The sequence below is a fragment of the Myotis nattereri genome (assembly GCF_964212035.1).
Source record: "Myotis nattereri genome assembly, chromosome: 4".
Lineage (NCBI taxonomy): Eukaryota > Metazoa > Chordata > Mammalia > Chiroptera > Vespertilionidae > Myotis > Myotis nattereri.
In genome coordinates this window covers 29626637-29652405 of record NC_138079.1, presented here as the reverse complement: position 1 = coordinate 29652405, position 25769 = coordinate 29626637, and the positions used below count along the sequence as shown (strand labels likewise).

The 25769-nt window shown below is 50.0% G+C and overlaps 1 protein-coding gene across 1 annotated transcript in view; it reads left to right on the top strand.

Annotated features, from left to right (window-relative positions):
• Nucleotides 1-25769, top strand: part of PLEKHG4B (pleckstrin homology and RhoGEF domain containing G4B) — a gene marked incomplete at both ends in the record, with an annotated part of 52809 nt that overhangs the window by 21201 nt on the left and 5839 nt on the right. The window contains 12 exons of the mRNA XM_081089682.1: nucleotides 2255-2446; nucleotides 2983-3106; nucleotides 5939-6032; nucleotides 10093-10179; nucleotides 12312-12428; nucleotides 12782-12880; nucleotides 13492-13634; nucleotides 14155-14293; nucleotides 19374-19526; nucleotides 19571-19732; nucleotides 20486-21237; nucleotides 24331-24583. Of these exons, the coding sequence (XP_080945808.1) occupies nucleotides 2255-2446; nucleotides 2983-3106; nucleotides 5939-6032; nucleotides 10093-10179; nucleotides 12312-12428; nucleotides 12782-12880; nucleotides 13492-13634; nucleotides 14155-14293; nucleotides 19374-19526; nucleotides 19571-19732; nucleotides 20486-21237; nucleotides 24331-24583 (2315 nt within the window). The remainder of the gene's footprint in view (nucleotides 1-2254; nucleotides 2447-2982; nucleotides 3107-5938; nucleotides 6033-10092; nucleotides 10180-12311; nucleotides 12429-12781; nucleotides 12881-13491; nucleotides 13635-14154; nucleotides 14294-19373; nucleotides 19527-19570; nucleotides 19733-20485; nucleotides 21238-24330; nucleotides 24584-25769) is intronic.

Here is a 25769-nt window from a genome sequence, read left to right as displayed (position 1 = left end):
ACCTGTGTGGTGTCCAACATCCAGGAAGGAAGGAAGACACTGAATAAGTGGAGGCTGCTTCTACCCATGAGGAGGTGGACAGTGGTACCAAAGGTCTGGTCAGAGGGCCAGGACCATTCATTACCCAACCAGTGACCAGTGGACCATTGGTACCTGCTTCCCTTCACACCCTGCTGTCCCAGAAGTCAAGTCTGCAGTGCGGTCCCAGACACCGTGTGCTCATTAATATGGGAAAATGCCTCAGTGGAACCCCTTGCTGACGCCTCAGTTAAACAAGTGACGTTTAGCACATTCACTCTTCTGTAGCCACAGGCACAGCCTGCCCCTCCCCTGTCCAGCCTGCTCCTCCCCTGTCCAGCCTGCTCCTCCCCTGCTCCAGCTTGCTTCTCCTCTGCTCTGACTTGTTCCTCCTCTGTTCCAGCCTGCTCCTCCCCTGCTCCAGCTTGCTTCTCCTCTGCTCTGACTTGTTCCTCCTCTGTTCCAGCCTGCTCCTCCCCTGCTCCAGCTTGCTCCTCCTCTCCTCTGACTTGTTCCTCCTCTGTTCCAGCCTGTTTCTCCCCTGTTCCAGCTTGCTTCTTCCCTGTTCCAGCTTGCTTCTCCCCTGTTCCAGCTTGCTTCTCCCCTCCTCTGGCTTGCTCCTCCTCTGCTCTGGTTTGCTTCAGCTCCTGAGACTTTACTTTGTCTCCTCTTTAAACATAAAATTAATATAATTTAGCATTTCAGAATTTATTTTAAGAATATTATACTCAGATCATTCATTGTTTATTCAACCAGTGGTAACTGAACAACTGTTTCTCGTTAGCCACATGTGGGTACTTCCCTTCCCTTCCCTTCCCTTCCCTTCCCTTCCCTTCCCTTCCCTTCCCTTCCCTTCCCTGCCATTTTAATATTATAGCCCCTACCTCAGACCTCTCCTCCCACTGTCTCGCGGGGCAAGCCGAATGCAGGACAAACTTACACAAATGACCATCTCAACTAGGATGATGTCTAATGAGAAAAGGCTCACATGAAGGTGATGTCTGCTCCCCTTGTCCATGTGAGAAAGCTTGGGTTCGCTGCAGAATTGGTCTTGCCCTTGGCCAGTGATGTGTCCTAGAACATGTGAGCATACATGAAAAATTCACTCTCAAGGACACTGTGCGATTGGAGTCGATCAGCTAGTGGAGGGATAGACAAAACTGGTCCATCAGGCAGTGGAGTGAGACCCACACGGGAAAGAATGAGGCTCTGGCACAGGCAACACTGTGGGTGAACCTCACAAACAATTCTGCTGACTGAGAGCAGCCAGGTAAGAGACCACCTCGTGTTTGGGTCCATTGATATGAAGGATCCAGAACAGGTAGATTTACAGACAGAAGGTAGACAGGCAGGTCCTGGAGCTGCGGTGGGAGAAGAGGTTTATCATAAATAGGCGTTTTTCAAGGGACAAAAATGTTCTAAAACTGATTTATGGTGATGGTTGCAGACTTGGTAAAGTGTCTCTGAATTGTACACACGTGAAGTGGATGGATTTTATCATATGTAAAATATATCTCAATAAAGCTTTTTTAAAACACTATGTACAAAGGAATGCTGTGGACTTCTCAGGCCTAGCTCTAGTGAGAAAGCTGTGCAGATACATGATGTTAGCACTGAAGGAAGTTATGGACGAGGCTTAGGGACAGGAAAGCAAAGCCTGTACAGTGGTGCCTTGACTTACGAGTGTCCCGACTAATGAGTTTTTCGAGATACGAGCCGTCTCTCGGCCGATTTTTTGCTTTGAGTTGAGAGCTAAAATTCGGGTTACGAGCCAGCTTCAGATACCCCACCGCTAGCTGGAGCAGCGAATGTCACAGTGAACGCCACAACATCAGCCCAGCATCACGTGTCTCACTCGTTCACTTCTTGATTTGACATATGAGTAATTTGAGTTACGAGCTCTGTCACGGAACAAATTAAACTCGTAAGTCAAGGCCCCACTGTATTACAAAATAAATGAGTATGACACCATCCAGCATAAAATGTTCCTCCCTGAGGTCTTCAGGCAGTGAGCACTCCCGGTGGATTGGAAATATTTCACTGCTCGTGTTTCTCAGGAGCACACCTGCCCCAGATGGTGTGGCACGCCTGCAGTTCCACCAGCAATGGGGGAAGTTCTCGTGGAAACCCACTGTTTCCACTCACGTTTTTATCCTCACGTTTGTAGCAAGCTGAGCATCTGCCTTCAAACCAGAGCAATTCTTCATCTGTGACCAGGTCTCTTTCTGTTGTCCAGCCGGTGTCCCCACAGGTGGCTGCAGCTCCCGAGGACATGACCCCCGCAGGTCTCCTGACCTGCTTGCTGAGCTGCTGTGTTCCGAGGATGAGGGACAGCCCCCCAGCACAGGAGACCTGCCCAGCCAGGTGCCCAGGCAGGTGCTGGAGATCAACTCGGAGCTGCTGCAGTCTGGGGTCGTCATCCTCCCAGGTGAGCATGGCTGTCTTACTCTGTTTGGGCTGCTATAACAAATGCCACAGACTGGGTAGCTTCTAAAAACAGAAATTTATTTCACAAAGTCCGGAGGCTGAAAGTTAAAGATCAAGGTGCCAACATCAGGTTCTGGTTCATGGCCGGCCCCTTTTCACTCTATCCTCATGTGATGGGAAAGGCAGGGGAGCCTTGTGGGATCTCTTATAAGAGCACTAATCCCACTCACGAGGGCCCCACCCTCCTCGTGGAAGCACATCCTAAAGGCCCACTTCCTAGCACCATCAAATCAGGCTTCAGGGTTAGAGCATGTGAATGTGGGGGAACACGGACACCCAGATGATAACAGTGGCCATCGCTCTCTCAGGTGCACATGGTCTTCACCTGCCCAGGTGTAGGCCAGGCTCTCCTCTCCTGGCCGATCTCACATCTAAGTCAATAACTGTTTGCAGACCCAAGCTCACTATTTCTCAAGCCTGGAGCCATGTGTGCCCCACTGGGGCTGCCCCCTTTCACAATGCCCTCTATTCCTGCAGGGACCCGAGACCGCCAGGGGAGAGCAGTAGTGCAGGTCTGCACAAGAGGCCCACTCTGGTCCAGCCAACACATGTCCAGTGCCGAGCTGACCCTCCTGCTGAAGTACCTCCATGGCATCCCCAGGTGGGACTGAGCCAGGTTTCCACCTTTCAGACCCCTTTGGGGACAAACCCATGCAAGTGTGTGTCCTCACGCAAGCGTTTTGGTCTGTCGCCTCCGGGACCCTTGTGACCTGGATAGCACACTCCCACCTGCCCCTCAGTGTCCTGCTGTCTGGCTGCTCTCTGCCCCACCCCATCTCCCATCTCCCCACTTCCCTCCCCCACACATAGTCCCTTCTGCTCCCCCCAGACCTCTGCCCTCTGAACTGAGGCTCTGTCACACACTCAAGCCCTGAATTCTGTGTCGCTCTGCATTGGTCAGCATTCCTTTCTTACATGTTTTATACTCCACCTCTTTCTAAAACATACTTGAAGTGGCCTTGGATAAAGATATCAACTGATATGAAGATAATATTTAGAATAAACGGGTGAAGAAATCATTCAAATGAGTAGATCCTGGTACTAGGAAGGAGGAAAGACCGATTCGTGCTAATGGAGCCTTACGTTCAGCGGCCAATGCCAAAGGCCAGAAAGAAGTGTGCCAGCTCCTCAAGAGAGACGCACCCTCCTGACAGAACTCGCAGAGGACCGGGCCCCCTGGGTCCTTGGGAAGGTCACGGTGTGGAGCAGGTCTGCCTGGAAAGCAGCATGTTTGAGGCCTTCTCCGGGGTGGTGATTTCGGGTCTGACTATGGACCAAGGACAGAGATGGGAGAGCTAGAGCCCAGGATGGTTCAAGTGCGTTATTTAGCCCCCCTCCTCCCCCCCCCCCCCCCCGCCTGATTTCATCAGATGCTGACACACTTTGGATAGTCCTCATGGCTGCCAGACCAAGAGTCCCCCGGGATGCCGGGTGGAAGCACCCCCAGAGGAGGATGGGCTCAGTCATAAGGGCACCGGCCCGTCTCCAAATCCTGGCTGAGCATGAAACAGGATGGTGACAGCTGCCTCAGAAGCCCGTTAGAGGCTTAGAAATAATCTCCCTGATGTACCTGGGCTGAATCCAGAGTATCGTCTTCTACCACATCATATCACGGCAGCCACATAGCACACATCATGCGATGTGATCACATATGAAAACATGTCATGTGATGCACATGTGAGCTTGTGGGGCACATGTTATGTGGCACATGGCCATGTGATATGAGAACCTGTTCCATGGCACACTATCCCATCACGTGATGTGAGCTCATATGGGCACATCCCGGGGTGCATCATCACCTGTGATCTCATGTTCTTGGCGGTGTGTCGCTTTCTATTTTAATTTCTTCTGAAACAGCGTAAGTAGAATCAGTGCGGGAACATTAAGGTAGAAAAAAGAATTAAAATATTCTCCCTAACCCTCCTTGCACAGAGCAGGTTCCCCGTTACCTGCAGGGCACTAGTTTCGCTGCCTTTGGGGGAGCCTGGGATTTCAAATTTGTCCTTAAGCACAGATTTCAATATATATTGAAACTACACTGAAAAAGAGAATAGCCTCCCTCTCACCTTAGTTATACCTTGTAAGCTTCAGGTAAACACCGCCAAAGCCTTCAGATAATGATGCTTTCTGTTAACAGAAGCTTCTTTAGTGGGAGCCGCAGTGGAGAGCTGTGCGCTTTGGGAGTGCCCGCCCTTCAGCATCCTTAGCCTCACAAAACTGGTGAGCAGTGCTGGGTTCTCCATTTATAACGAAGCATCTGTGAGTTGAGGCTGAGGGTGCGTATGGGGTCAGCAGGGCCAGGACTTGAACCTGGAAATTGAGCGCTCTGCTTTTTCTGCCTTGCCACCGCAAATTCGGGCAGCCCGCGTCTCCTCATCAGAGAAGGCGTCCTCGCCAGCCCACGACGCTCTGGGAGAAAGCCTCTGTTAGGATCATTCCTAAAGCACCAGGACAAACTCGTTCTGGGGCCCCTGGTTTGGCTGGTTCTTTCCCTACAAGCGTAATTTTGTTAGCATCTCGGTAGAATACTACACCTTGAGAAGCCAAAATCCACTCACTCACCATCGTGGGACGTGACACCCACCTTCAGCTCTCTGAATGAGGTACTTGAGATGTCCACATTATTAGGAAAAGCACCCAGCAGTATCTTGTTACTGCAGGTGTGTGACGAGGAGCATTTGTGCAGTGGGTGTGCCTTATAAATGCACCACCATGAGACTCTTAGATACACAAAAATCTTAAAATTAGGAAGAATGTTGGTTGTCATTCATCCGACCTATGCAGTGAAGGAATCCATCCATCCATCCATCCACGCTTCTCTGGAAATACAAAAGAATAGAATATGGCTCCTGCCTTCAAGGAGACACACCCGGGAACCCAGTTTACCGCAGCTCCCGGCATAAGACAAGTCCACGGTGCTGGGAAGGAGCTGCATCCCCAGCAAGGGAGGAGGCTGCCCCACGTGCTGTGTCCTGGAGGAAGGTGAGTGCAGACAAGAAGAGGACGGCTTTCCAGGTAGAAGGAAGAGCACACACAGCCCCATGGCAGTCGGCCACTTTTTGGTGGCATCGAGCAAGTCAGGAGTGTGAGGACCAGAGACAGTGCAAAGGGAGCAGGTCCCCTGGGCCAGAAGAGCATGCTGACCTCAACGTGCAGTGGGAGGAGAAGTGGAGCAGTGGTGGGAAGACAGTTCCTGAGACTTCAGCAGCTCCCCTTGCCTGGAGATGCTGATGGACCTGAAGCCTGTTGCCTGCTTCCAACCGATGAGCAGCTTGATTCCTCAGGAGGCAGAGAATGATATGTGTAAAGTCAAGACTTCTGAGTTCTAAAGACGGGAGGATCTGGGTGAGGACATCTCATTGAGAGATGGAGAAACACATCTGGGAAGAGACTTAATCTGCATGGTTAACACCATCTGTCTTCCTCTCTCCAGGAAGGAGGTGCGGGACCTGGGGCTGGTCATCCTGGTGGACACACGCAAGAGTCTGGCCGTCCCTGCCCTCTCCCAGGCCCTGGCAGCTCTGCAGGTGAGTTGGGGTCACTCCATCCTCAGTGCCTGAGTGTCTCAGGGCTAGGTGGGCCGTGGGCACAGAGCCCTCTTGGAAGGAGTGTCCAGCCCATCCCCTAGTCCTCACTGCAAACCTTAACAGCAGAACCAGCAGGCTCAGCCTGTGCAGGCCTTGTGGTGTCATCTGTCTCAGCAGGAATGGTAACGACCCCTTCCTTTCATAGCACGTCTGTATCCAACAGCTGCTACATCAGGGTACAGCCCAGACAGGATGGAGACCTGGAGGGGTGGCTGCCACTTGCTGTGAGGATGAGGGTCCTGGACCTTGGGTGCCTCTGGGACTGGTTCAAGGAGGTTGTCCAGCAGGTTCACAGTCCCCCCCAGGAAGACCGCACCCTGGATTCTGGTTTATGAATAAAATCCAGAGAGGATTGGGGAGTCCCTGAAACGGGGATAAAGGCACCGCTGGGATGTTCCAGGTACCCAGGGCTAGACAGGAACCAAAGAGCATCAGCTTCCCTCAGACGTATGTACACAGGGCCCCTTGTGTGCCAAGCACTGTGCTGGGGACTGAGTATCGAGGCTCCTGGAATCTTCTCCAGCTGCCCTAGCTACTCCCTGAGCCAAAACCAGTGTCCTGCGTTCTGTCTCTGCTAAAGGTGCGGAGACAGAACCAGCCGCTGTTCTCACCCAGTTTCTTAAATTTAGTGATGCCACGTGCAAGTTCTTCCCAGGAAGGACTCAGGAAGAGCGGTTGGGAGATGTCTGAGTGTAAGTGTTGGGGCCAGTGAGGCCAGGCCAGAGAGACTGGGGAGATGATGGAAACCTCCAGGCTGGAGACACGAGGCCCGGAGCTGAGGCCAGGCAGCGGGATGGACAGGTTAGCGGAGCAGGGACATCCCTGGTCCGGGCATCTAGGCGGTGGTGCTGCTCCTGGCCTGACCCAGGAAGAAAAGCCAGTGAGCAGATTCTGGGAGGGGAAACAAGGCTGCTGGCCACCCAGCACTCATGAAAGGGTCTCAGAGCAAACCTGATGGGTGAGTCTGCATTTTAGAGCGATGTACGTGCTCAGTCTTAGCTTTCTGCAAAAAAGGCTCACATTGCATTCCTGTAAAGCCTGCGTTATCTCCTCTGACACAGCCACAGGTTTGACGTGACAAAATTCAGTTTCCATGAGACATTTTAGAAGCATACAATCTGTTTGCTCATATCCCCTGCTGTCAACTAGCTGTTGGGCTCAAAAGTCAGAAACCAGGTTGTCATCCAGTTTTGTGTTCATATTCTGCTCAAGACTGGGAAAATTCCTTAGAGATCCTGGCCTTCCGTAATTACATGCAGTTTTATATAATAGTAATGACTGAGAAATTGCCAAGTAAAGTTTTTTAAGAGAATAGATAGATGATTGCTTTCCAGAAAGATTTTGAAGGAAGTTCTGTTTAAAGATGTAATGGAAATGTTGATGACCCTAAGATGTCCTCTGAGTCCTTCGATTTTGCTAAAAGATTGTTAATATGAACTTCCTGGTTGGTTGTGAGCCAACTGGACAATAAGACAACATGTGTTAATAACTCAGAAATGCATTTCCCTAAAGTTAGTGGTTGAATGCCTCAGGTAATAACATCAGGTCACCATCCATATAAATAGCAACTTAGGAGTAAAGCAATTTTGTTTTGCCTCCAAACCCAAACTAAAATGTCACCATTGATCAAATATTTTGAAAAATGTAACCAGAAGCTTTGAGCAGATTCCTAGAAATCCTTTTATTTGCTTCATGTAGCTTGTTGGGAAAAGTGTTATAATCATGAAAGAGCTGTGAGAGCTACCAGACCCATGTGCCACACAGGAAGTCCTGGTTGGGTATACCCATGACCCACCTGGGTTTCAGACACTCCAATGCTAGTGCCCCAGTGGAAGCCTTGATGAACCCCCAAGGCCAAAGCAGACAGCTGCTCATGGCCCCACCAAGCCCCTCTGGAGGGTCCTGGCCTGTCTCCTCCTCATGGGGACCAGCCCCCCACACTCACCCTTGTCTACAGGTAGCCCCTCAAGTAACTATACTTCAAATTATTAAATTATTAAAGTTCAAATACCATAAAAAATATCCCATTTTAAAAGGAAGTAATGATTTTTTTTTCCCTTGGTGGAAGAAAATCCTAAGAATTTGCTCATCCCTCACACACAACACATAACTACTAAACACTAATTGGGGTAATTGTTATCAAGCATTGATTCTGTTCTCATTTGTTTGAAAATTAATATTAATTTGTTTGCAATAGAACAAATAGGAGTCTATGAGAAATATAAAACACTCTGCAAAACTGTTTTGAATGCATGATAAATCAAAAAGTTTAGCTAAATTAAGTGAGAGAAATAGAATATGGCTCTATAATGAGAAAGCAAGAATGATTTTTTTTCTTTGGGCTTTCTATGGTTTATTTATTCAATAAATATTTATAAAATGTCCTCCATAAGAAGCCACTAAACAAAAGTAGAAGTATATCAGATGAAATTAATACAAATATCAGTTAGTTCTGAGGCCCATCCAGTAAGTTCATTTCAACATAAGAAATTACCTAAAACCTGTTTATCACACTACATGAAACTTTGAAAAAGTAAAGCTTCAGAGAATATGAATGAAGAAGCACTAATAAAAAGTGCTTTATTGCTAAATAATCTGGCCTCAATATAATAGCAAACAGAAACCAAGGAGGTTTGATTAAAATCATAAACACATCAAAAAATAAGATTTTTCAGTCAATAGGATTGGAACAATTGGACATCTGTATGCAAAAGATAAGGAAAAAAAATCCTCAACATATACCTCATACTATATATAAAAATTAACTACAAATGGGTCATAGACCTACATATAAAATCTAAAACTACAAAACCACCAGAAGGTCACACAAGGTCATGATCATTTTCATGACCTTGGTTTACACAAAAATTTCTTACCTCTCACCCCAATAACATAATCCATAAAAGGAAAAAAGGATAAATTGAACTTCATCAAAAGTTAAAAATTTCTCAAAAGACACTTACTAAAATGAAAATTCAAACTATGGACTGTGAAAAAACATTTGCAAAACACATATTTGATATTCTTGTACCCAGAATATATAGAGCCTCAAAACCCCAAAAAAACAAACAACCCAATAAAATATGGGCAAAAGATTTGAATACGCTTCACCAAAGAGGATGTACGAATAGCAAATAAGCATATGAAAATATATTCAACATCAGTAGTCATTGGAGAACCGCAACTTAAAACCAAAGTGAGTAATACACATACCACAACAGCAAAACTTGACAAGAACAAGGGCTTGGTATTGCTGGTGGGAATGCAGAATGGTCCAGCCCCTCTGGAAAACAATGGGCCGTTTCTTCAGAAGTCCAGCACGACTTGTCATAGGGCCTAGCAATCTGCTACCTATTTACCCAAGAGAAATAAAAACGTACATTCACACAGTGTGTATCGTGCCTTTACGTATGATTGCTAAAAGCTAAAAACAGCGCAATGTCCTGCAACTGGTAAATGGAACAACAAACACGGGTTGTACCTTTGTGCAGTGGAATACTACTCACCAATGAAAAGGGGTGAACTGCTGATATTCACGACATGGATGAATTTCAAGTGCACCATGCTAAGGGAAGGAAGCCAATACTTGTGTGATCCCAGTTACCTGACAACTTGGAAAGGTAGATTTATTGAGACAGAAAGCAGAGCAGTGGTATCCAGGGGCCAAGGAGCTTGACTGCAAAAGAGTGTGAAGAAATTTGGGGAATGCTAACCTGTGCCTTATCTTCATAGTGGTGGTGGTTACATGACTGTAAGTTATGTCAAAACTCAGAGAACTGTACACTAAAAAGGGTGAACTTTATTATATGTAAATTACAACCAATAAACCTGAATAAATTAAATAATTCATAAGGGCAACTAATTTACACTTAGAGCAAAGGCATTCTAGATATTTTGGCAAAATATCAAAGTGGAAGTAGCACCAATCAAAATTGGACAATTCTGTCAACTCAATGAAGTTAAAAATTAGAAAGGTAATTTTTTTTTTTACTTATTTCAGAACATATCTCCAACCATAATTCATAGTATTTTGCTGTTGGTGGATAAAGATTCCGCATTCAGGCCTGACAAGGATGCAGCAATTCAGGTAATGGTTTTAGACCCTCAGCATTAGATCTGACTTTGAGTGATGCATAAGATTAAATAGTAAGGCACCCAGATGAGATACAACATTTGAAAGAATTTATGTGAGTTCTGGTCTCAGCCACAAAGGAGCCTGGAGACCTGTCTCTGGCCCTTCAGTTCTTGCTGGAGCCGAGCAGAGCATAACATCAGAACACTTTGAAAATCGGATCTTCTTCTCCACCGCAGTTGTTTTCTTTCCTTTTCTTTCTTGCTTCTTTCTCTTTTATTTGAAAACTTCTTTGCTCTCTTTCTTGAAGGATGTTTTCACTAGATATGGACTTTTGGCTTTACAGTAGTTTTTCTGTTTGTTTGTTTGTTTGTTTTTCTAGCACTTTAAAGATGTTATTCTGTTTTTTTCTGGCCCTCCTATTTGCTGATGAAAAGTTTGTGGTATTTCAGGTAATGGTTCATCTATTGGAAATGACATTTTCCTCTGGCTACTTTTAAGACTTTCTCTTTTTTTCTTCAGCAAATTGACTATAATATGACTAAGTATGGTTTTCATCGTATTTATTCCACTAGGTATGGCTGAAATTTTATGTTTGTCACCAAATTCAGAAAATTTTCAGTCATTATTTCTTGAAATGTTTTTTTCTGCTTACTTGGGGCAATCCTCTCTTTCTAGGATTTCAGTTACACACACTGATGCCATCTCGTAGGTCTCTGAGAATGCCTTTTTTAAAATGTTTTTTCTCTCTCTTCTTCAGATCAGATTGTTCCCACTGGTCTATCTTAAAGGTCACTGACTCCATATTCTCATCTGCAGTCAGCTATTAATCCCATCTAGTGAATTTTTAAGTTCAAATATTGTGTTTTTCAGCTATGAAATTTTCAGTGGGTTTTTAAATATAATCTCTGCTGAGGTTTCCTATCCTCTCATTAATTGCAAGTGTTTTTCCTTTACATCTTTGAGCATAGCTATACTAGTTGCTTTAAAGTGCTTGTCTAATAATCTGGGTCTTCTCAGTGTTGGCCTCTGTTGATTATCTTTTTCTTTGAGAATGAGTCACATTTTCCTGATTCTTCGTGTGTCAAGTAATTTTGGATGGTATTCTAGACATTGTGAACATTCTTTTATAAAGACTCTAGATGCTGTTATAAACCTCCACACAGTGCTATTGTAGTGTGAATTTGACTTGGTTAGACTCTAAACCAGCCGTGGGCAAACTACGGCCCGTGGGCCGGATCCGGCCCGTTTGAAATGAATAAAACTAAAAAAAAAAAAAAAAGACCGTACCCTTTTATGTAATGATGTTTACTTTGAATTTATATTAGTTCACACAAACACTCCATCCATGCTTTTGTTCCGGCCCTCCGGTCCAGTTTAAGAACCCGTTGTGGCCCTCGAGTCAAAAAGTTTGCCCACCCCTGCTCTAAACTGAAAACCGTCCCTTGCATAGGTTCAGTTCAGATTTTGCCTTCAGTTGCTCAAAGTCCTCCCGTGTACACATGGTTCAGGGTCAGTTAACAGACTTCCAGAGCTCCCTTCCCCCACTTTCTCCCTTGTGAGAATTGATCTTCACGTTCCACCCCATCTATCCTCTGGTTCTTTGGGCCAGAAAGATGCCAATTTTCTATCAGAGCTTCAGCCACTCCAGTCTCACCATTAGCAGCCTGCATTCCTGCCTAAGCCATAAAAACGGGATGCTCCCTCCATGCTGGTTCCTTCATCCACTTTCCGTTGCTCACAATAAGCCCGGCTTTGTTCCCCCTTCAGAGCTTTCAAACAGTTGCCATTGCACTTTGCCCAGAGTGTGTGGTTTTGTCTGTGAAGGGTCAACTCTGCCTGCCAGAAACAGCACATCCTCACTTTCTTCCTCACGTTTCCTTTCCTTTTCCTGCCTTTTCCCTTCCCCCTCATCATCTTGCCCTTCCTTCCTTCCCAGTTCCCCCCCCCCTTTTTTTGTCTTTTCTTAAATGGGATTTCTCCTTCATTTCTCTTTTCTACCCTCTCCTTTCACTTCTTCTTCCCTTCAATTCTGTATCCAACCACACACAGTCCATTAATGCCACCAGCCAGGCAGCGTAGCGGAACCCATCAACAGCGGTTCCCCCAGGAAGGAGCCATCCAGCGGTGTTTCCCTCTCCTGGCAGTGTGAGGTGGTGGGCTCCCTGAAGGCCCTGCACAAGTTTGTCGACAGCTCCCAGCTGACCGCAGACCTCGAGGGCTCCTTTCCCTACAGCCACAGTGACTGGATCTGCTTCCGCCGGGTAAGGAGCAGCTCACAGCAGCTGCGTGCACCACAGTCACCAGGGGACTCCACCTAATGGATGTTTTTACTCAAATCTGAAAGGGCATCGCCACCCCTGGCCTCGCACCTCTCACAGGTGCCATTTGTAGCCTGTTTCTAACGACCATGCTGCACGGGCTTAAGAATGCCGCTAAAATCCAGCCCTGGACGGGGAGGGTGCTGCTCCCAGCTTCTGAGACAGCCATGAGTCTCTGGGTGACACCATGACAGGCTTACTACCTGAGGTCAGTTTAAATGTAGGACGTCACAGCTGCTTGCTTCAGCCTCTGACAGACTGTGTCTTTTCCGTCTCTTCCTCTCAAACCACAATAGAAACTGGAGGCCTTCGTCACGGACTGCCAGGACGCCATTGCTTTCTTACAGAAGTTAGTCAGCTCCCTGAGCACCCGCAGGACCCTCCGCACGGCTCAGGTAGGTCCTTGGTATTTGATTTGATTTGATGGTAGAAACATAGAAGTTTAGTCAAAACTTGAAAGTTAATATTTGGTTTCACCACCATCCATAGCAGAGATTCTCAAACCCTTTGGATTTGTAGATCCCTTTTGGTTAGCAAACAACATCCAGAGGACCACTTCCTCCCCACTTATGACCAAAAAACCCCACCCTGCCAAAAAGAGAAACAGCACCACCACATTTGATGCTATGCCAGCAAGGCATGAGTGAGTGCTGCTGGGAGCAAGCAATTCAAACACAATATAGAGAAGGGCTGGCGGAGGGGCCATAATAACCAGGAGACACCTCATGGATGCCCAGGGTGTGCGCCCCTCCAGACACCAGGTTCTCCTATGCCGAGTTTCAGTTTCCCTCTGGCCCCGCCCATGAGTCTCAGTCTCAGACTCCCCTCCCCTGGGTGAGGATTCTGGAATCTGCTATCCATCCTCCTGCTAGGACTGAGTGGTGGGTGTGGCCACCCTGCTGTGCTCTCAGCTTAATTGGTCACATCTAATTCCTACCCAACATTAGACCTGGGAGGACTGCCTGGAGGAGGGGGTTTTTATGCACATTTCTTCCCACCCCCGCAGGAGGTCACAGAGTTAATCAGTGAGCACAAGGCCATAATGAAACGAGTCCTGGAAGATGCACTGCTGGTCACCCTCCGCCTGGAAGGTGGCACTGTGCTGGCACGGCTAAGGAGGAAAGAGCAAGGGGCCAGTGAAGACAGCCGGTGAGTGTCAACGCTGGGGCACGCTGGGGTGAAGCACAGCATTCTGCCCCACAGGGGAAGCCCTCTCTGTCATAGGCAGCATCCAAGGGGCCCAGACCTCCATTCCTCTGACAGACAGGCTTGACTGGACCAGAGCGCGTCTCATTCAGGGACTGCAAGGAAAACTAGCTGAGTCCTTGGAATGCTTGAGTGGAAGACAAAACTCATTATAGTGGGATTGAGTCCTGACCAAGTGCTTCCTCCATCCTGGGGTGCTGTGTCCACCCACCCACATTTCACCCCACCTTGGAGGTGCCTGCATGGATGTGGCCAGCAGGTGTCACCGCTTATAGGTACATTTAAGTTCCAGCTCAGGCCCTGGGCCCCATCTGGGCCTTCCATTTGTCAGACGGGAAGGACATAAGAAGAGTGCAGTTGTGTGTTTTAAGTAGGTTGTCGCCAACAGCATGTTCCTAAGGGGACGGCCTGTGAACAAACCAGTGATCAGGACGCGACCCCAAACAGCTGCCTTCTCTTCCAGAGACAGCATTGAGGCTGCCTCCCGACTGTACAACCAAGTGGATGAAGAGGTGCACAGGCTGGTCCTCACCTCCAACAGGTGTCTCCAGGAGCTGGAGAGTCTGCGGGAACTGAGGGCACTCCAGGAGGAACGTGAGCAGGTCAGCCAGCATTGGGGAAGGAAGGGACCAGGCCAGCCAGCATCTGGGAGGGAGGGGACCAGGCCAGCCAGCATCTGGGAGGGAGGGGACCAGGTCAGTGCTCCGGGAGGAACGTGACCAGGTCAGACAGCATCTGGAGGGAGGAGACCAGGTCAGCCAGCATCTGGGAGGGAGGGGACCAGGCCAGCCAGCATCTGGGAGGGAGGGGACCAGGCCAGCCAGCATCTGGGAGGGAGGGGACCAGGTCAGTGCTCCCGAAGGGAGGGGACCAGGTCAGCCAGCATCAGCACACATACATAAGCCTTGTGCTACAAGTTACCATGGCTATGATGTCACTGAGCGAGAGGAGATTTTCAGCTCCATTGTATCTTAGGGGACCACCATCAAATATGTGGTCTGTTGGTGACTGAAAGTCATTATGCTGCACATGACTACCTACTTTTAAGTAAAATCCTTATTATTTTATCAACCACTGTTTGCATGCAAATACTGTGAGGACGGGAGCCTGCACAGCCAGGTGTATAGGGCAAGGTGAAGATGACTGGAAAATGTCCCTGGATCCTCAAGTTGTCAGATCACCCCAGGGCGGTCAGGGTGGAGGATTGCCACTGCCAGGGGGCCCCAGGGTGGTCAGCAGGCATGATGGGGTGTGGCTACTATTTCCCCTTCTCAGTCTCCCCACAACCAACCCCAGCTCCAGTCATGGGCCAGCAGGGGCAGGGGGCAGGGACAGAAGACCTTCAGCACAGCCAGGGCAAGGCAGGTACAGACAGGAGTGAGCCAGCTCGCCGGGACTCTGGGTGGTGGCAGCCCGGAGGATGGCTGACTTGGGACACCCCAAGCTGAAGGGGCTGCCCTGCCTGGGGTCCTCTGACCTGTGGATCGCCCTGTGGAGTCTCTGCTTCCTTCTCCTCCATCCTGCAGAGTCCCCTCTCTGTCCTGTGGGGACTGCTATTTCCCATATGCCAGTTTTTCCTCTTTCTTTTTCCTGTTGTTTTGAACAGAATACCCACCAGGATTTTCCAGAAAAAGGGACGGTGGGATGAAAATTTCTGAGATCTTGGATATCTGACTGTCTTTTTCCACCTTCACATTTCACGGTAGCTTTAAAATTTCCCTCCCGAATTTTGGAGGCACCGTTTCATGTCTTTCCCTTCATGCATTGCAGTAGCGCAGTGGTTCTCAACCTTCCTAATGCTGCCAACCTTTAATACATTTCCTCATGTTGTGGCGACCCCCAATTTCATTGTTACAAATTGAACATAATTAAAGCATAGTGATTAATCACAAAAATAATATGTAATTATATATGTGTTTTCCGATGGTCTTAGGCAACCCCAGTGAAAGGGTTGTTTGACCCCAAAAGGGGTCGCAACCCACAGGTTGAGAACCGCTGCAGTAGAGGATCCTTCTCTGTTCTGCTCGTGACCTTTGTCTGGGCCCTGTTTTATCTCACTGGACGCCTGTTCACCTTGGTCTCCTCGGGGCACTTTGGCCCCAGTGACCACAGGGCTGGGGGTTGCTCCTTTGCCAGTGGTCGTCCTGAGCACCTAAAGGTTTCGAGGGTTCTGTTTGCAGTCAGGTCAGGTGTGTACAGGGGATGGTGTGTGTGTGGGGGCGGGGGGGGTGGTGGTGGTGCAATGGGCAATCAATTGATGTTTCTCTCTTCCCCCCTCTCCAAAAAGCAATCATATATCTAATCTAATAAAAGAGAAACATGCAAATTGACCACACCTCTGCTATGCCCAAGCCACGCCCATCAGCCAATCAGAATGACTATATGCAAATTAACCCAACCAAGATGGCGGCCAGCAGCCATGGAGCTGGAGCAAGCAGGAGGCTTGGTTGCCCCAGGGATGGAGGAAGCCAAGCTTCCCGCCTGCCCTGGCCAGCTGTGGCCTCCACTCAAGGCAACAAAGTTTCAATTATAGAAGATAAATAAATCCCAGATACCTGCTTCCAGCCAGCCTCCACTGGGAGCTTGGGTGGCTGGGGGCCATGGCCAGCATGCAAACAGCCATCAGCCCCTCACCCAGGATGGCCACACCCTCATGGAGTGAGGGTCCCCGCTGGGGGGCTTGGCCAGCCTGCAAACAGCCATCAGCCCCTCACCCAGGCTGGCCAGGCAACCCAGTGGGGACCCTCACCCTGAAGGGGCTGTGGCCAGCCTGCAAACAGCCATCAGCCCCTCACCCAGGCTGGCCAGGCACCCGAGCAGGACCCCCCCTCCCTGAAATGGGTGTGGCCAGCCTGAAAACGGCCCTCAGCCCCTCACCCAGGCTGGCCAGGCACCCAAGCGGGACCCCCACCCTCCTCCGGGACACCCTTCAGGGCAAACCAGCCGGCCCCCACCCAAGCACCAGGCCTCTAGTCTATATAATAAAAAGGTAATATGCAAATTGACCCTAACAGTAGAATGACTGGGAATGACTGGTCACTATGATACACACTGACCACCAGGGGGCAGACGCTCAATGCAGGAGCTGCCCCCTGGTGGTCAGTGCGCTCCCACAGGGGGAGCTCTGCTCAGCCACAAGCCAGGCTGATTGCTGCCAGTACAGCTGTGGTGGTGGGAGCCTCTCCCGCCTCCTCACCAGCGCTAAGGATGTCCGACTGCAGCTTAGGCCTGCTCCCCGCTGGCAAGTGGACATCCCCCGAGGGCTCCCGGGCTGCCAGAGGGATGTTTGACTGCCAGCTTAGGCCCAATCCCCCGGGGAGTGGGCCTAAGCCAGCAGGTGGTCATCCCCCAAGGGGTCCCAGACTACAAGAGGGCACAGGCCAGGCTGAGGGGACCTCCCCCTAGTGCACAAATTTTTGTGCACCGGGCCTCTAGTGTGTATATATATATATATATATATATACACACACACACACACACACACACACACACACACACACATGCATCCATCCATCCATCCATCCATCCTTGGGTGAGGATTGTTTTTTTTAAGTGTGATCATGCTGCACACAGTTGCTTCTGACCTGCTTTGTCTGGTGGGCTATATGCCCAGTACCCCGAGCAGCCCTGCTTTTTGCTGTCATAAACATCACTATGCCTGCCTCTCTCACTCTTTGGGTTGTTCACTGTGGACAAATTCCTCGGCTCAGCACTGTTTTTACACATTTGGCAAGTGGCCCCAGTCAGCCTGCCCAGCGTGGATTATCATCACGTTCATCTGACGAGTACAAGTTCAGGATCTCACCAGTGATTGCATTTGGGATTTTATGCTGTAGTGGAGCTCTGTCTTCATGCATTTATTGGTTATTTGTATTTATTCTTTAATAAGTTTCATTATCTTGCACTTGGTCAGTTTCTCTACTGTTTGTAATAGTTTCATTGTGTCACTTCTTCTGATCCTTTCATTATGTTGCAAATAATTTCCCCGGTTTATAATTTGTCTTTTAATTTTGCTTATGACTGAAATGGCCTTTTCTACTTTAAGGTTACAGAATAACTAATGTATTCCATCATACGACCTTTATGGTTTTAATTTTCTCATTTAAATCTTCAAACCAACTAGAATTAAATTTGTTCACATGATTGGAGGGCGCACTCCACCTCCGAGAGGCCTCTGCTATGCTGTCCATTTCCTGCTCCTGCCCCCAGCAGCTCTGACATCACCGGTGCTTCCTTATAAAATTCTTGTTTTATGAGGTATCACCTCACACCTGTCAGATGGCTACCATCAAAAAATCAACAAAGGACAAGTGTTGGCAAGGATGTGAGAAAAGTACACTGTGGTGGGAATGCAGACTGATGCAGCCATTATGGAAAACAGTATGGAGTTTCCTCAAAAAACTAAATATGGAACTGCCATTTGACCCTGTGATCCCACTTCTAGGAATATATCCTAAGAAACCTGAAAACACCAATCAGAAAGAATGTATGTACCTCTATGTTCATAGCAGTATAATTTACAGCAGCTAAGATCTGGAAACAGCCCAACTGTCCATCAGTAGATGAGTCAGGGGGAAAAAGCTGTGGTACATTTATACCATGGAATACTATGCAGCAGTAAAAAAGAAGAATCTCTTACCCTTTGTGACAGCGTGGAGGGACCTGGAGAATATCATGCTAAGTGAAATAAGTCAGTCAGAGAAAGACAAGTATCACATGATCTCACTCATATGTGGCATCTAAGTAACAAAATAAACTGATGAACCAAGTGAATCCAGAGACATGGAAGCATGGAACAGAATGCAGAATCTAGGAGGGTAGGTGGGAGGGAGGTAATCAACCAAAGAACTTGTATGAATACATGCATAACCTATGGACACAGACAGTGGGGAGGTGAGGGCCTGGGGTGAGAGGTGGGGGTAGGGTGAAGGGGATCAATGGGGGAGGGGGCAAGGAAGGGGACATATGTAATACTTTCAACAATAAAGATGTTAAAAATTAACAAATAATAAAATAGAATTCTTGTCTTGATATTTTTCTCCATGACTCTCCCCACAAATAATGTCCAATGATCTCTCTCCTCTGCCTGTACAGCTGGGAGCACTGAATCCAATCCTTGTGGTCATGGTGCAGCCTGATCCCACTGTTTTTAATAACAGACCTCTCTTCTTGGGCACCTAACATCCAGGGGTCCCTGGCATCCAGGGGTCCCTCACAGTGAGAACTGTGAATGAGGAAGAAGCATTTCCCTCTGACATGTTCAGTCTGAACCACAAGATAGTGCCATGAAATCTGTGTCTAAAATGAAAACCTGGACCTCATCACACTGTCAGGTGCAGGGCTGCCGCCGGTGTCCAAGCACCACCAGCCTGAAGACTATTTCCTGGGTATGTTTAGCGTAGTAAGAAGTATCAACACTTGAGAGTTCTGGATCTATTTTTCAATGATCTCAATTTCCAGTTCCAAGCAATGAAAATAGTTGTAAACTGGAGCCTTCATTGTGGCCCTCACTGTGATGTAGCTACTCAAGTGTTCGAGTGAGATGCCGTGTGTGCATCAGGAGAAGGAGTGTCGGAACGCGCGGGCCAGCCCCCGGGGTGGCACCTGACGCCTCCTTCCTCCACAGTCTCAGAGCCGGACTCCTTCACACGTGTGAAAGTAAAATCTTCTTTTCCCACGTAGATCAAAGCATGGTTTGAAGGAGAGCGCGAGACGTGGCCGAGCCCTTTGGAGCTGCTCCCTGTTGAGAACGTGAAGCTGCTGCAGCCAGAGCTGCGGGCCAGGCACCCCAGGCCGACGGTGGGTGCAGCCCAGTCCTCGCTCCAGGACCCCAGAGTAAGTGCCCAGCTTGTGCTGATGGTTGATTCCTTGGGCTCCAGCAGTGCCGTCAGGAAGGACGACAGCTGAAGGAAGAGAACAACTCGAGGGGCACAGAGGACACGGTGCAGGACGCCGGGGGGTATCTGAGCGCCACAGCTGGCCAGGAGCGGACGGAGGGAGAGCTGGCCCAGCGGGCCCGCCACTCCCAGTTCTGCCTAGCGGTAAGAGACCCAGCGGAGTTCCACTCCGGGACCCACGTGTGCTGCCCTCCTTTACTCCTCGGACATTTAGTGAGTGCTGTCCCCTGCTGGTCTGGGTGGGCGGGGCGCTGGGACAGCTGGCCAGCACTCCTGTCAGACCATGCCCCTGGTTCTCAGGAGACCTGTGAAGTGTTCAGTCATTGTTCTGAACACATGGGCCAAATGGGCATGTGGACTTTTCTGCTTGTTTACCAGCTCAGTTATAAAAGTCCACTTACTGCCAAGGTCCCCAAAAGTATCGCCACAGCACAGCATGCGGCTGTGACCTCACAGCACCCTGGAATTGCCTGGCCACTGGGGACCCTGGGGCTACAGCCCTCAGGAGCACCGCCCCTCTTGATAGAATCCGAGGGGTCATGGGAGGCCAGCCCAGGGCAGGGCAGAGGCAGGCGATCTCTGCCTGCTGCCGTGCCTCTTGGGGCCCCCGCACCAGGCGGAGATGTGGAATAGCTGATTTCACAGACATCCCCTGGTCCTGGGACACCGTCACGGTGCCCTGGGGGCTGTGGAGGACTTGTGTGAGCCCTCTGGGTGAGTCCAGATGGCAGCTGCCCCCATGGGCAGAGGGATGTTCCTCTCACTCTGGCTGCCTGGCTCACCCTGCTCTGCGATGTGGGTGCCTGGATGGCAGAACAACATTGGGTGGGGCCTGCAGAGCCATTGGGCTGTGCGAGCCCGTCACTGCACTGACCTGCACCCCCCTTTGCTGCACAGGTGAACAGGGGGATGCTGCACAGCGGTGAGTGCCTGCAACCTCTGGGCCCAGAGCTGGTGGCCGAGTGTCTGAAGAGCTGTCCCCAGGATGCCAGGGGGGTGTCGGCGAGCGTGGCGGTGCTGGGCCTGGGCAGCCAGCAGGCACTGCAGCAGTGGCACGCCTTGTGGCTACAGTGCCAGCAGATGCACCTCTGCTCCCAAGAAGCCCTTTTTGAGGCTGCCCTGGGCCCCGGTGCCCCCCCTCCAGACCAGGGGCCCTTGAAGCATGAGCTCATCCAAGGGGCCGAGATGAGGCTCCGCGAGCCATCCTGGACCCCCCTCATGGACCCTCAGGGCTACGCTGGGGAGCGGGCACAACTGCTGTCCAGCCTCCCCGGACAGGTCACTTTCTGCGGGCAGGACGGTGAGCACCTGGACTCAGGTGTACACACCCCAGACGACAGTTCCACCTGCTCCTCTGAGCCCATCCAGATGCCCATCATCCACCACAGGAAACAGCCCCTGAAGAAAATGATGAAGAAAACACTCACCTCGGCGATGACACAGCTTGACAGTAGCCCCAGGGACTCCCACTGGCCAGCCCACACTGGAGGCTTCATCAAAGACCTGGAGGTGGCCAGCACGGTGGCCTCAGAGAAGAAGCCCCCCCTGAGGCCACATGCCAAAAGCCCCCTGGTCACTCGGAACCAGAGCCTGTCCTCTCCCTCCAGGATCCACGCCTCCGAGGAGGACAGGAGGAGGCCAGCAGGAAGGTGAGGTGGACGCCCTACAGACTTAGGGCCTAGTGGTCAGTGGGGATGTAGAAATGCAAAGCCATTACATTTGCTCTGCAAAATAGATGTCCCTCCAGGCTACCCTGACCTGTCCAGGCCAGACAGACTCGTGTTTGACCTTAAGCAAGTTGTTGACTACCTCCAGTGTTCAGAACAGAATCGTTGGAAATGCCTTCTTTCTCACGGCATGTGGTGACCTGGCACACCCACTTTGATGGTTAAACAACCAAGTCTAGTAACTCGGAGCCCATTTATAGAAAATTACAATGAGCAAATCAAGCCCACAATACCAAGAAATTACCTTAAAAATTGCTTTTTAAAAAGTCTCTAAGTGCCCGGGTCAGAAGTGTGTATGTATTGCCCAAATGAAGATAAATGTCCATTTTAACTTGTTAATCTTTGAGATGTGTTTTGTAAAATGATGCTTTTTATTAACTGTTTAGATAAAATGGCAGGAATTCCGCGCCCCTCACCGTCCCCCCCTCACCCCCACCCCCCACCATGCCTGACAGTGACACTGGCCTGGTGCACAGCACCACTGTGCTGCTTGCTCTTTCCCAGCGAGCCTTGCAGCCTGGAGGCGGGGCATCCCAGTTTATTGGCTGGTTTGTCCTGTGTTTCCTCCTCATGCAAAGCAGCTTTCATCTAAACTGAGATGGTTACAAAATACTCTTCTGAAACACACCTTTAAGTGTCTAAACCTAGGGCAGATACAGTGTGCCTGTTAAAGGGAAAGGGCTCATTCTTACAGTGGCAGGAGCAGTGCAGGGGTGTTCGCTGTGGCTGGACTCCATGGGAAGGTGGCAGTGGGTAACGCGGGTTTGTGGATGGTCTTCCAGCTTCACTGTACTCTTGTAGAAAGTTCCAGGGCAGCAGAACGAAGGGGTGGAGCCGTCCACTCACAAGCGCTGCCCCTGGTCACCCGGAATGGACATCCTGGGTGGGGAAGGCAGCAGGTTTGCCTTTGCCGCTGGGGACAGGTCTCCTCTCCCACCATTCGTAGGCCCCAGACTACCACCCCGGGGTCTAGTAGGGAGGAGTCCACGCTATACCCAGAGAGGGAGCAAGTCCTTCTCAAATGCCAGGGCCCGGGGGTTGTGGGTGATGATTAAACCAAACTCTTCTTTCCTGAAGACCCAGACTTGCTAGGTGTCCAGGGGGAGCTCCTGTCACCTAATCAGCATCATTTCCCCAGAAATTTCTAGCTATTACGGCCTCATGAGTCTGTTTCCATTTAATTTGTTCCAGCTATCCAGACTACTCTCCCTTTAATTGTGTGTCTGAGCATTTAAGGAGAACACTTGTTTTCTGTGAGTGTTGGCAGGAGGTGATTCTCCGAGGCCTGTGCTGTGCACCAGGGGCACCTCCAGGGGCACGTCCAGGCTGCCCGGCAGCAGGTGCCTCGGCTGGCCAGATGTGCTGCCTTCTTAGGAACAATAAGTGTTTATAAATTCTGGTATGTGCGGTGGGGACAGGGAAGGCTCATAAACGGGATCAGTCAGGAACATTTCTGACCACAGGTGTATTGACATCATTATTTGCTTTTAACATTTTTCCAAATAAAAAAAAAAAAGTAAAGCAGGCAAAAACAGCAACAACAAAAAAGCTTGCCATTCACCATTAGTGTCATTGGGATTAAGTAATTTTTTTAAATATATTTTATTGATTTTTTACAGAGAGGAAGGGAGAGGAAGGGAGAGAGTTAGAAACATCGATGAGAGCGAAACATCGACCAGCTGCCTCCTACACATCCCCTACTGGGGATGTTCCTGCAACCAAGGTACATTCCCTTGACCAGAATGGAACCTGAGACCTTTCAGTCCGCAAGCCGACGCTCTATCCACTGAGCCAAACCGGTTAGGGTGGGATTCAGTAATTTAAGGAAGTTGACAATAGCATGCTATCAAGTAGGGAGAAAGCACGTGCCTTGCTATTAGGGGGTGGGGCCAGGCCACCACAGACCCCTTCTGGTTTCCCTGATGAAGTGCCTTTGGTGCAGTTGATGGGTGGCACGTAAGTGCTAGCTCGCCACACCGAAGGAGCGCCAGGAGCCCTTCCCCCGCTTTGTCTCCTCACTGTCCTGGGCCCCAGGCCCTGCGTGGTGTCCAGTTGCTTCTCCTCAGCCCCTGGGTGGGACGTCACTGCAGTTTAAAGCTGTTTTGTTTTTCAGAAATCTCTTCTGATAGCTTAGCAGTCGGGGTGCATCAGAAACTCGTTTTCTCACTGATCTCCAGCTCAGCCTTCCTTGCACAGGGCTCGCTGCTGAGGGTCAAGTCTTCTTATTGCTGGAGCCACCCCACCACCCCCAAGCAGGCGCTCACCAGGCTGTCTGGGAATGAGAACCCGCAGGACTCAGTCAGGGAGCCTACGAGTCTCCCCTTTTCCGTTTCCTAAAGGATTTTCATTTGGAAAGGCCATGACCAGTAACATGGGAACACACACCTCTCCCCTGTACCTCTTACCTTTTCTCACTCTACATCAGGGAAGCAGCTCCCAGGAACCAAGCATTAATGCCAGGGGTCTTGATCCAGCATCTAGAAGGGATTCAGGAATCTGGAGAAGGCGGCTGTGTGTAAATTAATAAAGAATCCAGAGACGAAACATAATTTTGGAAGGCATTTTGGGGAGCCAGAGAAGACTTAGCTAAAGAACCCAAGTTCTACTGTCTCTCTGGACCCCTTGCTTTTTATTAACACAAATTGTCCTAAAGCAAGGTAGATATACGTCTCAAAGGCCAGGGTTTAGTGTACAGAATCCATTGTCAGATTTGGGAGAAACTGCCTATAGCTCTTCAGGTGTTGGCCAGTAGGAGGCAATAACATGTAAATTGAAATGCCCTCAGCTGTCTGGCAGCAAGCAATCATTATGCATCCTTTTCAGGTTTAGGGAAATGCCCTCAGCCATTTCCAGATGATTCAGCCCTGCTGACATGCTGGAATTGGCTTCCGGCAAAGCATGACTCAGGTGTGGGGCAGGCTTGACCTTACTCACAGCCGAAGACAGAAATCTTATCCAGAAAGTCCGTGCACCCATGTGCATCCCTCAGCACCCCACCTGCTCTGTGTCTTCCAGCAGCCGCCTGCAGCACATAATGGCCGAGATGATCTCCACGGAGAGGGAGTATGTTAGGTCCTTAGGATATGTCGTCGACAACTATTTTCCAGAGATGGAAAGAGTGGACCTGCCGCCGGACCTGCGAGGGAAGCGCAGCATCATTTTTGGGAACTTGGAGAAGCTCTACAACTTCCACCAACAGCACTTCCTCACAGAGCTGGAGCGCTGCCGGCACTGCCCCTTGGCCGCCGGGCGCGGGTTTCTGAGACACGTAAGTCCCCCCCTGTGGTGGGCAGTCAGTGCTCGCCCTCGGAGCAGCAGGGTCTGGAGAGCCCACCCTCATTCCAGCCCATCGGGAGCCCGCAGTCCAGGCTTAGGACATGTGTCCCCAGAGCAGACAATAAGCCTGTACGTCCAACAGCACAGACATGATACTCCCAGGTCTCCTGGCAGCACCCTTGTTGAAAGCCACAGGGTGCTGGGGGCTTCATCCACATCGGCCACTTAATTCTATTGACAGCCCCACTTCCTCACCGAATCAGCCAAAAAGAACTCCCAAAATCAGTTTGCTTCCTGCACGGTGAAGCCCATGGTCCCTTCACACCCTCCTGCCTGGGGCCCAGCCAGCTGACCCCAGCCCAGCCAGCTGACCCCTGCCTGGGGCCCAGCCAGCTGGTCCCTCCAGACAGACCCCAGGACCAGCCTGAGTTCTGAGAGCACCTGGTCGGGGTGCACAGACCACCTGCAGGGAGCTGCCCTTCTTTGCTAAGTCTCTTCTCAACCATGAATATGGAATAGCTCCCTGTTGGGGTCTCTGATAAAATTCTTAATTCACCCTGAAAAGAAGATTCTTTCAACGAGTAGCTACGAGGCACAGCTGTAGGCACTGGGCTGGGCTGTGGGCGAGGACACGTTTGCCTCGGTGGTGTTAAATACAAGTGACCACCAGAAACTCCATGGATGACAGAAAGTCCACATTGTGCCTTTTCAGCCATTTTTGAAAGGGCACTTTTATCCATAAGGTGCAACTTGTATAATCCTGTATAATAAAGAGGTGGTATGCAAATTAACCCTCACGCCCTCACAAGATGGCTGCCTACAACCAGGCCGGCAGGGGGTTAGTGAGAGATGACCAAACGACTGAACAGCAAGCTGCATGGGGCGACCAGGCCGGCAGGGAGTTAGTGAGGGACGACCAAATGACTGAACAGCAAGCTGCGTGGGGCGACCAGGCTGGTGCGGGGGCCGTGTGGGGTGACCAGGTCAGCAGGGGGGCAGTTGGGGGCAACCTGACCAGCAACGGGAGGCAGGGGTGATCAGGCCAGCACACAGAGGCAGTGAGGAGCAACCAGGGCAGCAGGGGGAGGGCAGTTAGGGGCGACCAGGCAGGCAGGCAAGCAGTTAGGAGCCAGCGGTCCAGGATTGAGAGAGGGACATCACCCGAGGGGTCCCGGATT